At 38.6% G+C, this 20,029-nt stretch overlaps 2 protein-coding genes across 3 annotated transcripts in view; one reads left to right on the top strand and one right to left on the bottom strand.

Annotated features, from left to right (window-relative positions):
* Positions 1 to 10,599, top strand: part of LOC117611661 (uncharacterized) — a 171,074-nt gene extending 160,475 nt beyond the window's left edge. For both annotated transcript variants that reach the window (XM_034339698.2, XM_034339700.2), the window contains 8 exons: positions 4,436 to 4,577; positions 5,160 to 5,376; positions 6,227 to 6,325; positions 6,670 to 6,828; positions 7,070 to 7,208; positions 7,637 to 7,952; positions 8,303 to 8,432; positions 8,823 to 10,599. In XM_034339698.2, the coding sequence (XP_034195589.2) occupies positions 4,436 to 4,577; positions 5,160 to 5,376; positions 6,227 to 6,325; positions 6,670 to 6,828; positions 7,070 to 7,208; positions 7,637 to 7,952; positions 8,303 to 8,432; positions 8,823 to 9,318 (1,698 nt within the window). In that variant the 3' untranslated portion in view covers positions 9,319 to 10,599. The remainder of the gene's footprint in view (positions 1 to 4,435; positions 4,578 to 5,159; positions 5,377 to 6,226; positions 6,326 to 6,669; positions 6,829 to 7,069; positions 7,209 to 7,636; positions 7,953 to 8,302; positions 8,433 to 8,822) is intronic.
* A 5,940-nt stretch (positions 10,600 to 16,539) lies between these two features.
* On the bottom strand, positions 16,540 to 18,236 carry LOC117611623 (coiled-coil domain-containing protein 43). The gene is made up of 3 exons (XM_034339637.2): positions 17,895 to 18,236; positions 17,215 to 17,603; positions 16,540 to 17,151 (listed from the first exon to the last, which is right to left on the bottom strand). The coding sequence occupies exons 1-3, from the start codon at positions 18,057 to 18,059 to the stop codon at positions 17,079 to 17,081; spliced, it is 627 nt and encodes a 208-aa protein (XP_034195528.1). The 5' UTR covers positions 18,060 to 18,236; the 3' UTR covers positions 16,540 to 17,078.
* Positions 18,237 to 20,029: the final 1,793 nt, after the last annotated feature.

A 20,029-nucleotide genomic window follows, 5' to 3' on the forward strand; every position in this document is an offset into this window, starting at 1 on the left:
TCGTGAATCGTCCCGTTTTATTTATGCTTTCGAGCTGTTGCGAGCGTGTTGGCTGGCAGGAGCACCGGACAGGAAGGAAGAGGAAAAAAAAAAAGTAAAAGAGAAGAAGAGGACACGAGAGGGAGTCAAGAGAGTACACGATTACAATTTATACGCGTGGATGGTAGAGAACCTCCTTCTCGTCTCGGTTATTCCACTCTGTTACTTTTTATTTATGCCGATGCGGCGACGCGAGTCGCGCGATCACCGACCGATAATAATTTTTCATTACACGACCGTGGCTTGCCGTTGTGAAACGCGTTCCAAGTTCGATGTCGATCGTTTTTCTTCTTACCATCTGTTTTCTTCAACGCTTAGAAGGTTCTTTGTGAACATTCTGTTTTTATACTCAGTTAAGGTCGTGATTAAAATAACTTTATCAAATTTAATATTAGAGTCACCACAAATATCTAAATATTTCAATCGTCCGTATCATCGAAATTAAAAATTAGAATTAGAACTAGTCACGTTCTTAGATGAAAAGTCGCGATTTTCGGAAATTTTAATTACTTCTAAGTGTATTGATCGATCTCGATGAAATTTTCAGCATACACTTAACACACTTAAATTTACAAACGCCATATTTTAAATTTTCGTTACAGCCTCAGATAAAAAAGTTACAAAATTGCCTTTTACTATTTCTTTCCCGATTTCGACAAATTGTAATTTTTTAAAACGACAAAAGCACATATCTTAGTAAATTAATTTGTATAGCTTCTCGAGAAACCCGAAGTCATTTGGTCCAATTTTAAACGAGGTATTCTCTTTTAAACGGTGATTCGATCGTAGATTGCATATATTTAAAATATATTACGTTCAAAATGCAATCATTGGTACGGAACTCTTTTGGGTAACCAAGTATTCGACAAATATGTTCAAAATCTTCGTCTATATAGAAATTTAGAATAAGATATAGAAACTTCGAGCTTGGAGCACAAAAATGAGAGTAGAGGAATGAGAATATTTGTCAATGTCTAATACTATACCCTGCGGTATCCTCGACCCAAACCGAATAGAATATATCTACCGACCATAAAGAACGAGCACGAAGACATAAAGTGAATTCAGTCTGACAGGGGATGCTCCTTTGCGACGGCAGTTACGCACGGTCCCATGACCCTTTGATAGAAATTTATGTCAACATTGGTCTGCTCTTAATCGTCGTTAACCCTAATCAATTGGCGTCGAATCGTATCGTTTGGTTCACGTGCACGCGTACGATTAGTCGAGGCAGAGAAGCGTCCCTCGATGCTTCATCGCTTTTCTTCCCGATACAAAACGTTGCCCTGTATACCGTAACTTCGATAATTCCTACGTTCCGATGCTAGTTGCGTGATCGCGAATACGTTCGATCGCATGATCCCCGTGATTACACGTTGCCGCAATGAATTACTTACAAGGCTAAGCAGAAACTGTTTATGGGATACGAGTTTTCGAGCAAGATCCTTGCTCTTCTTCTCCGACAGCTCCCTGGAGCTTTCAGAAACACGATATTCGCTTTGAAATCTCTGCATTCGATTTTCTCTGTGTTTTGTATTTCATCCTTGGTTGTTTTGGTCAAAGGTACTCGAAGGTACAGAAAATTATTATGGAAGGTACTCAGAGTTGTACAAAGTTAACGTAGAGGCTATTTGAAGCTGCCAAACCAACTTAGAGGTACACAAGCTATCTAAAGTCTGAAGCATCAAAGTTAACGAAAGTTATGGGAAATTACCCTAGAAATTATACAAAGCCATGAAAGCTAACCAAAGCCTCTCAAGGCTATAGAAAATTAACATAGAAGCTATCAAACCTACTCAGAGCTACTACTCTAGAATTATTCTAGAAATTACTTAAAGCCACAAAAGCTACCCAGGTTACAAAAGTACTAATATAGAAATTACTCAAAGCCACCAAAGGCACCTAAGTTACAAAAAACTAATATAGTATAGGAGAGGGGAGAAAAAGGCGTTTCGTCTAGGGATTGTCTGTCAGACTCGTCAGTGGGACTGACAACAGACGATCCCTGTCCCAGACACCTATCATACCGCAATTTGGAACTTCTACAGGGTGATCCTCTCGCAGCCGGTCACAAAGGAACACTGGCGACAATGAACCCCTTGACCGCACCATAAAGAGGTCCGCAGTACCAGCGGGGACCTACCAGGCTAAGACGACTCTGTGTGTCTTCATGGTGCGGTCAAGGGGTTCATTGTCGCCAGTTCCTTTGTGTCTAGCTGCGAGAGGATCACCCTGTATATTCGAACTGCATGCCGGGCGACCGCTTGCGAGAATACTGTCACCGATCATCTCGCCGCCACCTAGCGGTCCCCGGCCCTAACTAAAGGTGTCCGGGAGACGATACTCTCCTCTCCCCCTCCACTTAAATGCCTACAATAGAAACTACTCAAAGCCAACAAAACTGGCTAAAGCTACCCAAAATTACCATGGAACCTACTCAGAGCTGTAGAAAGTTAACGTAGAAATTATCTAAAGCTACGAGAAAATTCTATAGAAGCAATCTAAAGCTAGCAAAGTTACCTAAAGCTAGAAACTACTCAGAATCACCAGAGCCACTCAGAGCTACAGAAAGCTACCACGGAAATTCCTCAGAGCTACCAAAGCTATTCAGAGCAACTCAAAATACATCAAAATCTTTCATCGCTCGCCAGTGTTTCTATCGTTCTCCGAGGAATTCATTTAGTTCATTGCCAGCCGTCTGTCGATCAAGTTTTACGAGCTCTCGTAATTTGGTCTAAGCGTATCTCGAGGTGATTGTGCATGCGAATGAAATCGTGAAATCTGGTGAAGCATGGAGCCACTAGCGGGGAAACTACACACGGAAAATTAATGGACGCGACCGTAGGTCGTGCAACTCTTTACGAGAAGAACAACCAGACAGACGGTTGATTATCATTCAAACGGCACCGGCGACCGGTGACTGCCCTTGGCCATACGGAAAGGCGACGCTTCGCAAACGAAACGCTTTAATGCCTGAAAGAGGAGGAGACGTAATTGTCGGGTCGCTTCTCTTGGTGTCGTTAAACTCGTCGAGTCTTCGTCGAGGGTCAATATACACCACTTATGTGCTCATATTTCCAACTAATTCGTTCTACTTTCCAGCAAGTTTCTCTGATGGATCAGGTTTTTTTTTGTACAAAAGGATGATACGAGTGTCTGATTAACCCTTTGACGAAGCAGGGCTGCGTTCACCCTTAGGCAAAATAGACACGTGCCTAGGATCAGGTGAAACGAGGGGCCTGCATACAGGTGTTTGTGATTACTGTATACAATAAATAAATTCATTGATTTTGACTTCTAAAAAATGCAAAATGTGTATGAGATGGTCCCCGATTTTCTTTGTGCGCCTAAGGCTTGTAACAGACAATATTTAAAAATTTTTAATTGTGATTGTTCTCTATTGTTCAGTAATATGAATATCTTCGCTATAGTAACCCAATAACATAACAATTGCAAGTATACTGTTAAGCACCACTAAAAATCTCCCAGTGTCCTCAAAAGTATGAAACGTTTCTTTCGATGTTTGTAGTCTAAAAAGAAGTATAGAAGACGCAGAAGAAAAGACTACAAGATAGTGTTTTCTATCGAGAATCGTGGCTAACTGTACCTTGAAGGGGGCCGTAATCGTTAAAACTTCTGTGTATATAATTTAGCGAGGAAGTTCGTATTGCAAAGCTAATTTCGTTCCAGGAGAACGAAATCGGATCTGAATCGTGATTGGAGATTTAGATTTATCCGTCATTGGCGATGTTCACGGTGCCAGAAATTTCGTTCGTGAGCCTCTCGAATACTATTCGCGTGCGAACTCGAATTGTGAATATTTTTCACGTGCGTGTACGCATTGCGCGTTTGTCTTAAATCGTGTTTGAATTTGTTTATTAATTATGGAGTTCCTTCTGCGTGAATGACATGGACGTAAGTACGTGTAAGTGGGGGTGCATGCAATACATGCTCGTATGTATTGAATCCAGGCAATTCCAAAAATAATAAGGTGTTAACAATGCAATACGAGTTACAAACAATTGTGTATTGCGTTGATAATAGAAACGATGTCAGGCAGGAGATAAATCTCTTTTAGTAAATCTAAAATTTATATTTATTATTTCGCATAATGTCCAAGTCAAATGATCATCAAGTGATGACTTTTATTCATCTGTATGAATCATATGATAAGTGATAATCTGATAATCTGATTTACCAGATTATAAAAATCGTGAAAAACGATGATGGCTTCGATTAATTCTTGCCAGAAAGGTTATCCTTGACCTATTTTTCATTTTTACATCGAACCATTGAAACGAGTCTTTTTTTCTCTTTATGTAATTTAAGAGGAAAAAATGAAAATCTATTGTATTATGGATTATTGTAAAAATTTTGTGTTAATTTTTTGTTGCAGAAATTACTGTCATTCTTTCACCCCAAACCGACGCGAGTGGAGAAATCGGACAACAATAATACGAACAATTCTTCAGCCAACAATATCCATAACAACATGCCAATACACGAGTCCATTAATGCCACATCTCATGACGTGTATCGTACGTGTAATTTCATATTTTTTGGAGATTTTGTTTTTCTCACAATTTCTATATTTCATAGGTAGTTTAGTAATTTGACGACAGTACATTTCATAGAAGTCCTTAATTCTTTACAATAAGAATTTCGATATAATAGATTTATATTACATAGCTTTCGATTCTGTATATTTCAAAATTACCAAAAAAAAAATAGTACAGCATCGGATTGACAGGAAGTCTAAGGGGGGCTACAGCCTCGGGCCCCATTTTCTAAGGGCCCCTCTTCTAAGCCTTTCATTTACTACGTCCAAAACTAATTACCGTCATTTCTTTTTATTGTTACTATTTTTCTCCGTGATTTTGGAATAAATTTCAATTTTTAAACCTTTGTCAATTAACGAAGCATCTTTCTTCGAAGATTGGACAGCCCCGAACTCCAAAAATCTTAATCCGATCCTGGAATAGTATTGTAAAAATTCAATTTAGATGACTATAATAAATAAAAATTCCAAATATTGAAGTCACAAATACACGACATCGGTCATCAAACCGATGTGTTCTTGTCGTGCATATTTGAACGCAAAGTTATTTTGCAAAATGCAGCTGGGAGATTGCCAATGACATCTCAGGAGGCCCTCAAATATTACGGTTCGAGGCTCACAGAATTCGAACGTGCCGAAATCGAGAAGTACTCGGAGATTTGGTATCTTGGTTTATCAGCTCATAAAATTCACGGCGAGGAAGGGTCATCGCAAAACGGTGGATACGACGACGAAAACGGTAGTTACAACAAGGTCCTCCACGATCACATCTCGTACAGGTGCGTACCTTTCCCTCTTTTTCCTTCTGGTTTTCTCTCTTTCAGAACTTTCCATTTAATTGCCGACACCCAATGAACATTAACTCGCATCAATTTCACGGTTTTTCCCGATACAATCGCTATTTATCCGTAATTACAAATCATAAGATTTAATAGCCGTATCCATTCAGCTGAATAAAAAAATTTCATACATATACTCCAGAAGATGTTGAAATAAAATATTGTTTAACCACTTGATACTTGATAAGGCATTATAAATTTTGCAATTTTATAATTTTATAATTTAATAAGTTAATATAATTTTATGTCTTATGATATATAATTATTTGAAAAATGTAAAAGAATGCAATTAAAGTAGTGAATTTCAGCTTTCAAAGAATTTTTCAAATTCTTCGCTTTGACGGATAAATATAATATCGCACTTCAATTGTGTTTGCATCGTTTGAAAACTTGCTTTTAGTCGGAAGTGACGTATCGGAAAGCAATTATTAAATTTGTGTCGAAACGGAATATATTGGTCGCAAAAATCTTGTTGACAAGATTAGAACGTTCAACGAGCTTTCGAACACAAGCTTTCACGTTGAAACTATACTTCTGTATACGTTCAGTTATAACACTTCCTGTTTGATCATTTCTATCAAAAAAATCAAACTGATACTTCAATTTTTTTCATTTAATAAATAGATTTCAAAATTTTCAACAACTTCTAACAAACTTTAATGTGAATTGTGTGACTCGTTATCACGAAAAGTAAAGCGCATCTTATCTCTGACGCATTCTTTTTCTACGTTATAAATCAACTAGGATTGTAATAAAAGAGAGAATAAATTTTTGTACATTATTTATTCAGATACGAGATATTGGAGGTGATTGGAAAGGGAAGCTTTGGACAAGTAATTAGAGCGTGGGATCACAAGACGGGTCATTACATTGCCATTAAGATCATCAGGTTAGTAAATGCACATTTTCACAATACTTGAGTTATTAAGTATTACTACGAAAATTTGAATACCCGAGCCTTGGATCGAATTGGGTCGAGTTGGGTGAGACCCCGACGGTTGGTCAAGCACATAAATTTATTCGGGTACCCGTAATTTTGAGAATTCAATACAAAGTTGGTTTAGTACCTGAACTCGGCTCGAGACACGAAACTCCCGAAATCACTGGTACCCGAACAAATTTATGTACTAAACAAACTTTCAGAGTCCACCCGAGCTTGAAGAATTCCCGCTCCCAGCCCGACCTGAATTTTCGAGTAATGTGTCAAAATGACGTATTATTTCGTTGTTTCAGGAACAAAAAGAGATTCCATCATCAGGCTCTCGTCGAAGTGGAAATCTTGGAACATCTCAGGAAGAAAGACTTGGACGCGAACGCGTCGCACAATGTGATACACATGCTAGAATATTTCTACTTCAGGAACCACTTGTGCATCACTTTTGAGTTAATGAGGTACATTAAATCCACTTTGGAAATATTTTTTTTTTGTTCTTGTTAGATTAATATTCAGATAACATAGAAATCTATAATTATGTATTATAAAAAGTGATTAGATACATATGAATTAATACTACAATTGTAAAGTTTTTAGAGTATTCATTTTATATCTTATCGTAATAGATTTGTATCTTTGTAAACACGCAGAAAGGACGTATACACAGATATTTATCACTGTGTATATTTATTTTTTCAGTTTGAATTTGTACGAGCTAATCAAAAAGAATAACTATAAGGGATTTAGCCTCAGCCTAATAAGAAGATTCGCCAACTCGCTAATTAGCTGCCTGAGACTGCTTTATCGAGAGAAGATAATCCATTGCGATTTAAAACCTGTACGTATTCGCATCTCGTTAATTAATTTCCAATTCGAATTGAATAAAATTATGGTCTTCGAAATCTTCGTCGTTTGGCCTTAATACTTATCACGGTTACAATCTTATCTATGGGTACTGATTACTTTATGAATCGTATTTTACAATTTCTCTTATTTCTCTCACATAATTAAAAAAAAAAAATTACTTCGAAGTTATAATAAACTGCTTGTTTCGCTTTCTTTGCTTAATTCCAACGTTGAAAGCAAGTATCCTTGCTCGTTAAACGAAAGTTGTCCCTTCAATAAGTACGGTGACCCGCGCGTTAATAAAGCAACGCGTAAACGAAGTAAATAGACGCGATGTAAAGTAACGAAGAATGCGGGGGGTTAATAGGCGAGGGCTGGTGCCTTAATGTAGTTTCCTGATCCAGCGTTGTTCGGTTACAGGAGAACGTGCTTCTGAAGCAACGGGGTAGCAGCTCGATTAAGGTCATAGACTTCGGATCCTCGTGTTACAGCCACCAACGTGTATATACTTACCTTCAATCCAGGTTTTACCGAAGTCCAGAAGTGATTCTGGGCCTTCCATACGGCACACCGATCGACATGTGGAGTTTGGGATGTATCCTAGCCGAACTTTACACCGGTTGCCCATTGTTCCCGGGCGAGGATGAGATCGAACAACTCGCCTGTATCATGGAGGTTCTTGGTCTTCCACCAGAACACATTATTAATCACGCCTCTCGTCGCAGGCTTTTCTTCGGTAAGTTCAGACAATTCGCTTAACCGAGTGGCAGATTAAGGTGAGGTCTAAGGGGAGCTATAGCCCCAGGCCCTTTGTAAATCCTTCATTTATTATAATAAAAGATATTAAATGAAATCTTCTTTTACTGTTGCGTTTCTTTTTTATTTACTATCGATTGTTATTTAATTTTACATAGAATATTTTTTAAATCAATTTTTGAACCAAGTTTATCAACAAAGGGGGCTCTCGAAAGTTCTATAACCGCAGATAACCAGAAATCTTATTTCGGTCCTGGCTTAATCCTTGCAAACGTCATCCAGATGACAATCTGTTATCTGAACATAAATAACACGATATTATTGTTTCAGATCCGAAGGGAAATCCTCGATGTACGTCAAACAGTAAAGGCAAGAAGAGGTGGGTAGGTAGCAAAAACCTCGCGATGGCTCTTCGTTGCACCGACACCCTTTTCGTGGACTTTGTCAGCAGATGCCTCGAGTAAGTTTCATTATTCGAACGAATCTATTAGTGGCGACTCGCAGCACCCCCTATATATAATCCTTAAGCTTAATGTCAGTAGCCATCCCTCAGTTTATGAAAAAGATAGAAAAATCTTTGTAGGGAACTGTGCGCTTCACAGTTCCAGCAGCGTGGTGTTTGACGGTGTACGCATGCGCGCATAGGAAGCTGCGCGCGAGGCTGCGCACGAGGCTGCGCGCGAGAGAGAGCACTATCGCTCCCGCAGTGCCGGCTTTTTTAAAACAAAGGCTAAACATTTCTAGAGCAGCACCCCCACTAATTTTAGCTACGAGCCGCCACTGGAATCGATGTAAGATATCTCTTTAATTTGATTTCTTAACGAAAAGCGAACGGTTCGTCTGTCCTCAGGTGGGATCCAAAGAAGCGTATGACCCCCGACGAGGCGATGCGTCACGAGTGGTTGAACTCGTCTTCCTCTCACGTGAGTAGTTCCTCGTCCTCGACGTTGGCTACCTCGACGGTGAATACCAACGCGAACACTAACGCGAACACGAACGCTAACACAACGAGCCTGGAGACAACGTCGCAATCGGCACACGCTCAGACGATCAGCGTGACCGTTAGCGCGCCCCGACAACGAGCGACCACGGTAGAGGATCCTCCTTACACGATGTACCGTCTGTACAAAGGACGGAAATACGTGCAGAGGATCAGCACAACCGAGAACACCGACAATAGCGGGCTCGTGGTGAAGAGCAAGCTGAACGGGAGCGCGAGTAGCCACGCATTAGCGAGCAGCACCCAGACGACTACCTCCTCGAGACACGCCTCGACCGGCGATATCGTCGCGAGTCTGGACCCGAATCTCGACGATTCCGGTACGTTTTTACCGCCGATATTGTGAAATCGGGTCTGCGCTAGCCATTTCTAGATGCTTTCTGTCGCGCGTACCGTGTCGCGATCGAACATTTCGCTCTTTCACGTACACCGGCCACGCGGAAACGAAGAAACTATGAAAGGTTGATTTGGTCACGACAATAAAAAAAAAGCAAACTAAAACTAAAAAAAAACAAAACAATACACGGTTCACCGTGAGGCTAAGACCAATAGAAAGGTAGAGATTTATTAAACGCGTACACGTTGACGACGATGACCATTCTTCTTTGGATACTTCATCGATTGAGGAAGCGTGTCCGGTCATGAAGAATTCGAAAACATTTGAGAATATGATTATATATATATATGTATCGAGAAGCATGTAGAATTGGCTGGCTGGATCGGGCCCGATCGTTTTCGACGCCAAAAGGCTAGGCAGAATTGTTTTGCTAGTCTCAGCATGCGCCGAGCTTATTTGAGGCCAAAATAATGTGATGAACGGGAGGCGCGTGCCGTGAACAACGAGAGCATGGTTATATAGTAGAAACGCGGTCGTTTCGTTCGTTAGCCGAGCACACACCTACACACCTACTCGCAAAGATAACGATTTTAGCGTCTCGGCTCCGATGGTATATATCACTCAGGTAATCGTAAAACGACGTGTGTGCACCAATCCGTAGAGAGTCGATCGGAAATAACGTAGAGTTTCGTTCCCCTCGCACCACGACATTCGTCCCTTAATCTCCGAGTATAGCAAGATTCTTACTAGATATATGCGTTTTGCGAATCGTACGAGATCTAAAGAGAAAAAAAACAATAGGATCGTTTCTCTTGTTAACGATAAACGGGACACATAAGTAACAACACGTGTCAAAAGTTCGATTCGCAAATTGACTAGCGCAAATTACATTACGATTACTTATATTAAAGTGTACGAGGGGTAGCGAGAGGATGAATGTGTTTTTAACAACGAGATTCCCACGCGATACGATTCCTAATCGAGTCAGCATCGAATTTGCGATCACGTCGATACAAGAGAGAAAGAGAGAGAGAGAGAGAGAGAGAGAGAGAGAGAGAGAGAGAGAGAGAGTGAGAGAGAAAGAAAGAGAGAGAGAATCTGAAGTCGTTTGAAAACCCCGTGGCAACAGGGTCGTACGATTTAATAAATGAAACGTCAAGGCAAAACGACGACGGAGTGACGGAAGAAACTCCGAGACGAAGCGTGCCCTAGTTTCGCGAGGCCTGAGTAGTCTTATTGTGATATTAATCTACCACTGTCTTATGTAGATCTCTGATATTAAGAAGTAAACGATCGCTATATCAATGGTTTTTCTTTTTTCATTACTATTAATCATTATTATTATTTTTTTTTTCTTAATATTGATTATCGCTCTCGCTATTACTGCAAGATTATAATTACGATATTAACGAAATTATTCGATGAGTAATAACACAAGAGAGATAACGTTATTATTATCATTATTATTATTAGAGTTATTATTAGAAATGTACAGTATCGAGCATAGTAGGCTTCTCTAGAGAAATTGGTGATGTTCTCTCCTTGATAGACTTCACCGAGTTCCCCACCACCCCCATGGGTTCCCTGGGGTTCAGGGTTTTCGAGGTTCCTGTCCTACGCCACAGGCTACTCCTTCTCAGACTTCCGCTCTCCCCTTAGGGGAGGGAGTCCCATATATGTAGGTCTTTGGCGTACCACCAATTAATTTGCGTAGGAAAATTTGAATTAATATTTATTTCATTATTCGTAGTTTGCAGTTATATTCTAAATTCTATAATATTTAATAATTACAAATTGCCAAAATATAGTCAAAATTAGGATTGTGAGAATTCCTGCTTCCTGTATATCGCCATTTTTCCCAAAGAAACCTACTTTGCTCGATTTTGTACAAGTTTTTGAGTAAGCTCTCGAAATCTAAGAGTTTAACAGCACGTAATCGCTTTCTTCTTTCTTTCTTCATTTTTATCTGTATTTTTTGTGGAAAATGTGTTACATTATTGTATTCTTAGAATTTGCCAGTCGCCTGAAAGTTCCCTGTTATCCTTTGCATAACGCATAATTATTTTAATCAAAATATTATATCTTGCTGTACATTACATCTGCCAGAAATCACCTAATTCTCGAACACCAATTTGAACGATTAAATTCAATTAAAATCGAGCATTATTTGGTAGAATTATGCAAAGGATTTGAAGGGAACCTGTGTTGTGTAACATACACATCATATTGCAAACGAATACACGCGCAAGCAAAGAATATCCGCTCTCAGTGTTCAGAGATCACGATGAAAGATCAATTTAATGAAAAATACTCCAGCTCGTAGTTATCGTAAATATCGTAGAATATTTGTACATTGTTCTCATCGAATTCATTCATTTGTTATGTTCTTTTCTTATTTGCATTTCGATCGGTCATAATAGCTTTTTTAAACACGATAGGCGATCTCGTAAGTTGTCTTCGAGCATTTAATCAGTGAACCTTCAATAGATTTAACCCTTTTTCTTATTCGAAATTACATTTTATGATACAAGCCACACAAGATTATCGTATAATGGACACCTCCGAAAATGGGTTAAATAACCATCAAAAATGCTTAAGTCCTCAAAGCTTTCAATCCATGCTTTTAACGCGTAAACGCGTGACAATGAAAATGAAGAGATCACGCGACAAGACTGAAATAAATGAAATCGTCGACTTTAAGGTTTCATTACGTTTAAATACTCCGTTTTAGGATCACCTTTCGATGATATGCATGACATCCGTTTTGCATGTTCTATTTGTTCTACGATGAAACAGCTTCATTTGTTTTATCAAAGATAATTATTTAATGTTCCTTAATAATTTTGCATGTTCCTTTCGTCCCTTTACCGCAGCAATTATGAGTTTTTGCGAGAAAACGCGCCTTTGTAAATGCCCCTTTGTAAAGAAATTTAAAGATAAGATAAGAAGACAACTTACATAATGCCAGGGACAAATACCGTTAATTAATATAGAACACGAGGTATTGAAAGAAACACAATTTTTTTAAATGTTTAAATATTTTAATATTCCAAGTTTTATCTTTTACTTTGTAGAAACTTTTACGTCTTCCTATCAAAGATGTTCGATTAATTTTTTTTTCTTTCTTTCAATATCTTGTCCGGCAGAAATTCGGAACACGTACTCACGAATCTTTTCCCCTTTTTCTTGAATTTTTCACAGGTTTATGAATCGCGTAGAATGAAATTGATCGATCAGAACGCGTAACGAGCGGTTTCGTAAATTCACAGGCGTCATCGGCACGAGAGAAAGAGAGAAAGAGCTGCCCACGGAAGCACTTTATTCATCTGTAGTCAGAGCGATGAGTCCGACATTTAACAAGCGTAGTATTTAAAGCAAGAAACACACAGACACATACACACACACACATACACAGGTTTATAGTGAACAAGAAATATCAAATTGTGTATAATAACTAACATTAACAAGGCGTCTGCGCGTCCGTATGCATGAGTGCGCGAAAGCGAACGTGAAACGAAGAATAAAGAAGGAACAAGAGGAGAAACGTGTTCGGCGTGAATGTGTCTAGAGTGAGTGCGTTACGTTACTGCATATACATATATACATATACGATTTTACGTGTTAAGAAACCCACGCGGAAGCAACAAAACGAGTTAAACATAGGATATCCATTTAGAAATAAAATAGAAAAGACCGTTTGAACAACGTAGCTCCGATACGTGGAGCCTCTGCTCCCTTTTACCTTACCCTCCCCGATTAAACCCTGATACCATTCACGGGCCTGCAGTCGTGTCAATTGAATTGCTCGCAAGAAATAAATAATAAATAAAAAAAAAAAAAAAAAATAAAAAAATGCGACGCGAAGAAAGAAATTTCTCTCATGTGACTTATTAATCGTCTTAATGATCCAGTTCTACGATTGGACGCATTTATTAGCTACGTACGATGAACGTAAATAGAATTACGTGCTATTACTGCCGGTATTCCGTATAAAATAGTGCGTTCATCGATCAGAAGTTTAGAATTAACTGTGTTAAGGGAAATGACAATTATAGATCATCGAATCAGGAAGATACGCTTCGCGTCATTTGTATTGTATTGAACGATTCAATTGAATCGACTGAAAGTATTTGGCGCGAAGAATCATCGATACGTGAAACGAAAAGAAAAAAAAAAAAAGAAGAAATGTACGATAATATCGTCGTCGCATTTTTCTCTACGTATCAGTAGTTCACGCCAATTGTACAGTCGTTGAATTTTAGTTGTGTTCACTATATTGTATACAGTGGGATCAAATTACGTGCGTTAGGATCGACTGATCTACGTAAACTGACGCGTTTCGAATATGGCGCGCGTGCGCCGCGCGGCCATTTACGCATGCGCGTGCGTCACGTAACACGAGGCGCCTAAATACGAAATATTGAAGTATACTTTCTAAAAAGAAAAGAAACACACAAAAAAAAATAATAATACGAAGAAAGAGACAAAGAAATGTTTAAGGTTGAATAAATTAGACGATGCATCCACGAAACGAAAGCTTGTTGTATCAAATTCGATTGGATTGAGAAAGAATCATCGCCGTCGCGGTCCGAATTTCTTTTTTGGTTCGATCAAAACCAAAATAGACGCGGACGGAAACGACAGTCGCTTTCTAGTCCGATAACATACATATGTAACAATGAAAAGGGGATGGTCTAAAAGGTCTAAACTTAACGAAACGAAAAGGAAAAAAAAATGGAAGAGACTCTCTTTCAGGCTTCAGCGTGGAATGCTCTTAGCGTATATCTGTTAGGACAGCGTGTAACTAATTATCGAGTTAACGACGTGATTAGATCTATTGAATTCAATTAGATAGTAATTGTGCGTACATGGTGAGATCGTTGCCACCGCCACGACCGTCCCTTCTCCCCCTCCCTTCTCGACACAAGATTGATCCTCAACGATCGATCGATCTATAAAATTGTGACGATTGATCGTTCTTAGTGTAATTCAATAGGACAATCACGAATAACAGTTTTGTGTTAGCATATTATGAAAAGAACATAAAAAAAAAGTGAATCCTCTAGTTAAGCAGCGTCCGTAGGGGCACGAGTTCGAGCACAAAGTGTCGTCTTCTTACGTAAAAGATCTCTGTTAAATATATAAAATTACGTACGCTGTTTAATCGATCGACAAACTCACGTAAAAAAGATTTGTGTAAATTTCTCTTCGTTATACGTTCTATTCGTCGTCGAATTCACTTTATTAGATTTCACGTCGTTAATGTATGTCGTATCCCTTTTAATGGAAGCATGTACAAAATGTAATAATAAATATATCTTTGGTAACAACACAGTTTTTCGCATGTTTGAGATACAAAGATTGTTAGAGGTAAATTCTAATCGTGATTTCTTGTTTAGAGACATGTTCGTGCTGGTTATGTTAAATGAACGTTTGCAAGAATTTTTATTCGACGTGTAACAATGAGCTTCGCCAAAACGAAATACATTATAAGATTGTGGCGGGAGGGGGAAAGGATATTAACAGAGAAATAATAGATGAAATATGGCAGAGAAAGAGAGAGAGAGTGAAAGTGAGAGAGAGAGCAGGAATTGATAAATGGTTATTTGTAACTCGGCGTTGAACATCGGGGAAGATCTTGTTACATCGTGTGTAAATGCGAGTTCGTCAATTTCTGCCCAACTTAATTATAGTGAACGAAGAAAAGAATTGCTAATAATAAATGATTATAATAATGACATTAGTATATGTAATGATACGATACTGAAGCATCATCATCTTTTGTATCATTTGTTCGTTTGTTTTTATCTTACTGCGTTTGTCTTTCATTATTAATGCAATACCAAGATGACTCGGTTTCGACACGGTATCTTGTGTGTAAATATATACTAATAAAAAATACAAATACAAGAGCAATGTCTTAATTATTTTTCAGTTCAATTACTCATAAAATACTATTCAGGATACACTTGACAGGGTAGACACGGGTAATGCAGTGAGGTGACATTACCGGTAAAAGTGGGCCTAAAAGGGGTTACGGGATTACAGTTCTCGTCCTTATATAAGAAGATTTTCAGCTGGGAGTGGATTCATTTGAAAGAGGAAGGTTCAATGCAGTGCGCATTGATTACGTTGATGATATCTTATCTTATATATATATATATATATATATATATATATATATATAAAGCGCAAAGACGTCTGCCCGTATCACTTTTCAACTTGAGAACTACTAGGGTTAGAGTTACGCTTTATACGTCGTTAGAAAGGTCTCGCTGAGTGAGACTAACTCAAAACCGTTGCATTTGTACGGTTAAGTGGTCGGAGTCAACAGTTATAGAGGTTTCAATTTTTTTATAGAAAGTCTATGGGTCGCACATTTTAGCTTCGGGGTCCCTGACACCCCTCATGCTATAATGTCGGTATGCGAAAAGTGTCACCGGTACTTCAGGGTCCCTAACACCCCAGGATGATATGTCGGTATGCAGAGAGCATTATCGGTGCTTCGGGATTCCTAACACCCCAAGCTGTGGCCGCCGATGTCGATAAGGAAGATTAGTCAAGATGATTCTCACCGCCACCTTTGTTGAACTGTTTATTATTCATTTGTTACATTTAAAAACAAATTGGAATTAATTTTATGAATGTTCATTCTTCCAAAACCCTTTAAACCCAAAGGACGTGTATATCATTATATTAACAATTTCAAATATATTATTACAATTTAAACGCAATTCATTCAATTTAAATGTGAGATAAGCCCTCATAAAGCCATCGGCAATTGCGTCATCTATATAAAAACGGCGCAAACTATTCGTTAACTTACCGAATGCCGAAGGGTCGATTACCGACTGTCGGAAGTTCAGTCGATAATTTATTGAGTAGTTTCCGCCGCTTTTGTATAGATGGCGCAGTGGTTGAGTTTTAAAAATACTTAATTTTAGGCGGTCTTCTCAAAATATAAGTTTATCAAATAATTATTCAAATAATTTTTCGGTCTTGTGCTGATTTTGTCTGACTTGATCAGTAATATAAGCGTCCAACGAAGAGAAAAAAATCGACACGTCTGGCGTGTGAGACTGTGCGACTTCCGGTTGTTTACGCAATGAAGGTATTAAAATAATTTGTAAAAAATCAACGAAAATTGTCATATTTATGCAAGTATGTTTATTGTGAATATTTAAATGATTTATTTAGATTATTCATATTAAATACATGATCCATATAGAATTAAAAAGAAAACACTGAACGTAGAAATAAGTATAAATTACTTATCTGTATTCAGATTTTATCACCGTTTTACATCTATATATTATTTCAACATTATTCGAATTACATAAATAAAATTAAAAAACAGAATTATTTGCATGATTACGTCTTAAATACACACGAAACGATAGCTAATAAATTGTGATGTTAAGAGAAGCGTAGAAAAGAATAAATAGAATATTGTTTTAGGTGAAGATTACTACCTTTCACAGAGATTTCCAATTGATAGAAGGCACAGGATGTAATGTTACATACAACATATATATATATAATTAACACTGCTCAACAGCACACATACATTTGACATTTTGCCTTGAATTACGTTCTTTTAGAACAGCTCTTTTACAGACACGTATTTCTAGAAGAAAATTAGTAAACGATTTAAATAGGCGATGATTTCCGCATGCACGAGAATAAACACAGACATATATGTATAATGCTAATTTGCATCTGATTAATTGAAATTTCGAGGTAAACATTAAAATTCCATTATCCCAATGCTACCTTCTTCTTTCTCCTTTCTGTGTTTTCCGTTTTTCCTTCTTCTCTTCTTTTAACTGTTTTTGTTTCTCCCTGAATAGAAAAATAGATATAATTAGTGACATACATGTTAATAATTTATGAGTCAACTCATACCTATCTTCTTTGTCTTTCTCCTTTTTTTTTTGACTATCTTGTTTAGCTTTCTCCCTTCTCTCCTTTTCTTGCTGTATTATGGCAGCAACATTTGTGTTCTTTTCAATTCCACAGTCTCCTCCACTGGCACCCTCATCCTCTCCCTCGCCTTCACTGTGTTCCTCATCTGACATTTGACTGTACTGAGCAAGAATGGCCTCTCTTATCTTTCTTTCTTCTTCTGTGTAACTTTTTTGTGTTGTGGTTGGAAGAGACTGGGACTCCAGCATTCGTGCCAGTCTCACATCCACATCTTCAACTGGTACTTTTGAAGCAGCAACATCTTCAACAGGTAGCCACTTGGTCCAAGCGCTTAAAATCTCTGCTACGTGTTTGCTGATGCTCTCGTCCTAGAAATCGACGAAATGAAACATTTTAACTTTCGAACAGAAGGTGTCAGAGTACATATTACGCGACATCCTCGAATTATTAAGATGTTAAGGGGATATAACGAAGTTGTCGACAACATTAAAGCATATAGACATAAAAACGAAACGTAAGACGTATCGAATTTAAAGAGACACATGCGAATCATCGATAGAAAATAATAATAATAGCATAGTTGTTATTTTTGACCGGCTGATAGAGTTCGGCTACGAATAGCAAGCATATTCTAACCTCACAATCCGTGTGCTCCTCACCGTTATGCCCGAGAGTATGCTTTCAAGGGCTTCGGTCTTCTCATCCTCCGTTTCATCACCCTCTAAAATTCCCTTGATGTACGATCCAAAAACACCTTCGTCGGTATTTAAAGCCTGTAATTTCTTACTGAGCCAACTATCAAACGAATTTGTCACTACCGCCATGTTCGGCTTTTTCACGTTTCCGACTCTTCGGAACTGTCAGTCGTGGTCGTCAGTGACTACAGATCCAACAAGACTGGTCATGCTTTTGTTTTCAAGAGGTTTCGAATTTGTGACTTGAGAATAAACGTCATCTGTTTTATGCTAGGGTGACCCTGTGCTGTTGGCAACCAAAAAAAGAAAAAAAGTAATGCAAAAACAATTGACAAAAAGTTCGTTGGGCAAAAGAGCGGCTAAAAAGCCGCCTACATCAAGCTAGCCGGAAGGAATAATAAAATATGATTATTTTTAATCTTTCTTAGTGTATTTCGTTTGTAAATCGTTTGTGATTGATTGTGAGTCTATTTTTAACGTTTATCACCGTTTATGACAAATTAGTTCTTTTGTAATTAGCAATTTTACTTCAATCATGTTGTGAGTCGAATCTTTTTAGTAATTCTTTATAATAAACAGATCTTGTGATAACAATTGATTGGAAATCGTTTGTGATTTACAAATATATCATTTTCATTGTTTATGAGTGAATAATTTCTTAATTATTTACAAGTTTGTTTTGTAATAAATAATTGTAGTGCGCATACGCTACAAATCCGGTCGTACCCATCACTATGCCGAACAAGTGAATTTCACGATTTGTTCGTTTTTAGGTCTTATATTTCGCTATTTGCTTCGGGGTCCCTGACACCCCAGTGGCATAATATCGGCATGTAGCGTCCCCCGTATCTCGGGGTCTCAGATACCCCGAATGCCGTAGTGTCGGTAAGCAAAGAGTGTCATCCGTGCTTCGGGGTCCCTGACACCCCGGATGCCAAAATGTCGGTATGCAAACAGTATCACCGGTGCTTCGAGGTTTCTGACACCCCAAGATGATATCATGTCGGTATGCAGAGATAGTCACTGGTGCTTCGGGGTCCCTGGCACCCCGGATGCTATATTATTGGTACGCAAAGATAGTCACCGGCGTTTCAGGGTCCTCAATACCCCAATATGATATCAGGTCGGTACGCAAAGGGCGTCATTGGCGCAGCGGGATCCCTAACACCCCTGGATAATATCAAGTCCGTATGAAGAGGGCACGACCAGTATAATTTTGTTCCAAAGTTTATTTAATTTATTTAATTTATTATTTTTTGCTTATTAAATAAGCTCATCGAAGGGGAACAACATTTATGATTATATCCCTGTTCTGGATCTCAGCCGAGGACCCCCATTTATTTTACTTTTTCTAGTTATTTATATAACTTTATCCCTCATTATAGGCCAAGTCCATCTCAGTATCACTTACATCCCTGCATTCCCTACATTCCTGCAACCCTTAAATACCCTTTTTTTTTTTTTTTTAACGTGGTGGAAATCTTCAGAAAGACAGCTTCAGCCCCCCTGGGGAGGGGCCGAAGGTAGTGTGGGATTTTTACCCACTAAAACCACCACGGTGGCCTGCACTAGAGCGGTAGGGAGGGTCCTTTGACCCTCCGCCATGTGCCAAACTCCAACGACATCGGGGGCCGCACCCGATGCCGGCACTCCTCGGGCCGCGTGCAGTAGAGACCGGGGCCGCAGCCCCGAACCCCTACGGAATTCCTTCACATCCCTCGTTCCGTTACATATCTGCATCCCTCCATTCTTTTCATCCCGACATTCCTTACATCTCTTTATCCCTAAAAACCCTACATTATTATCATCCCTACATTCTTTTCATCCCTTAAATCCCTACATTCTTATCATCCCTTAAATTCCTATATTATTATCATCCCTACATTCCTTACATCGCTTCATCCCTTCATCCCAACATTCTTTTCATCTCTTAAATCCCTACATTCTTATCATCCTTTAAATTCATTATCATCCCTATATTCTTTTCACCCCTACATTCCTTACATCACTTCATCCCTTAAATCCCTCCATTCTTATCATCCCTCCATTCTTTTCATCCCTACATTCTTTTCATCCCTACATTCCTTTCATCCCTACAT

The sequence above is a fragment of the Osmia lignaria genome, chromosome 10, assembly GCF_051020975.1.
Source record: "Osmia lignaria lignaria isolate PbOS001 chromosome 10, iyOsmLign1, whole genome shotgun sequence".
In the NCBI taxonomy this organism is placed as follows: domain Eukaryota; kingdom Metazoa; phylum Arthropoda; class Insecta; order Hymenoptera; family Megachilidae; genus Osmia; species Osmia lignaria.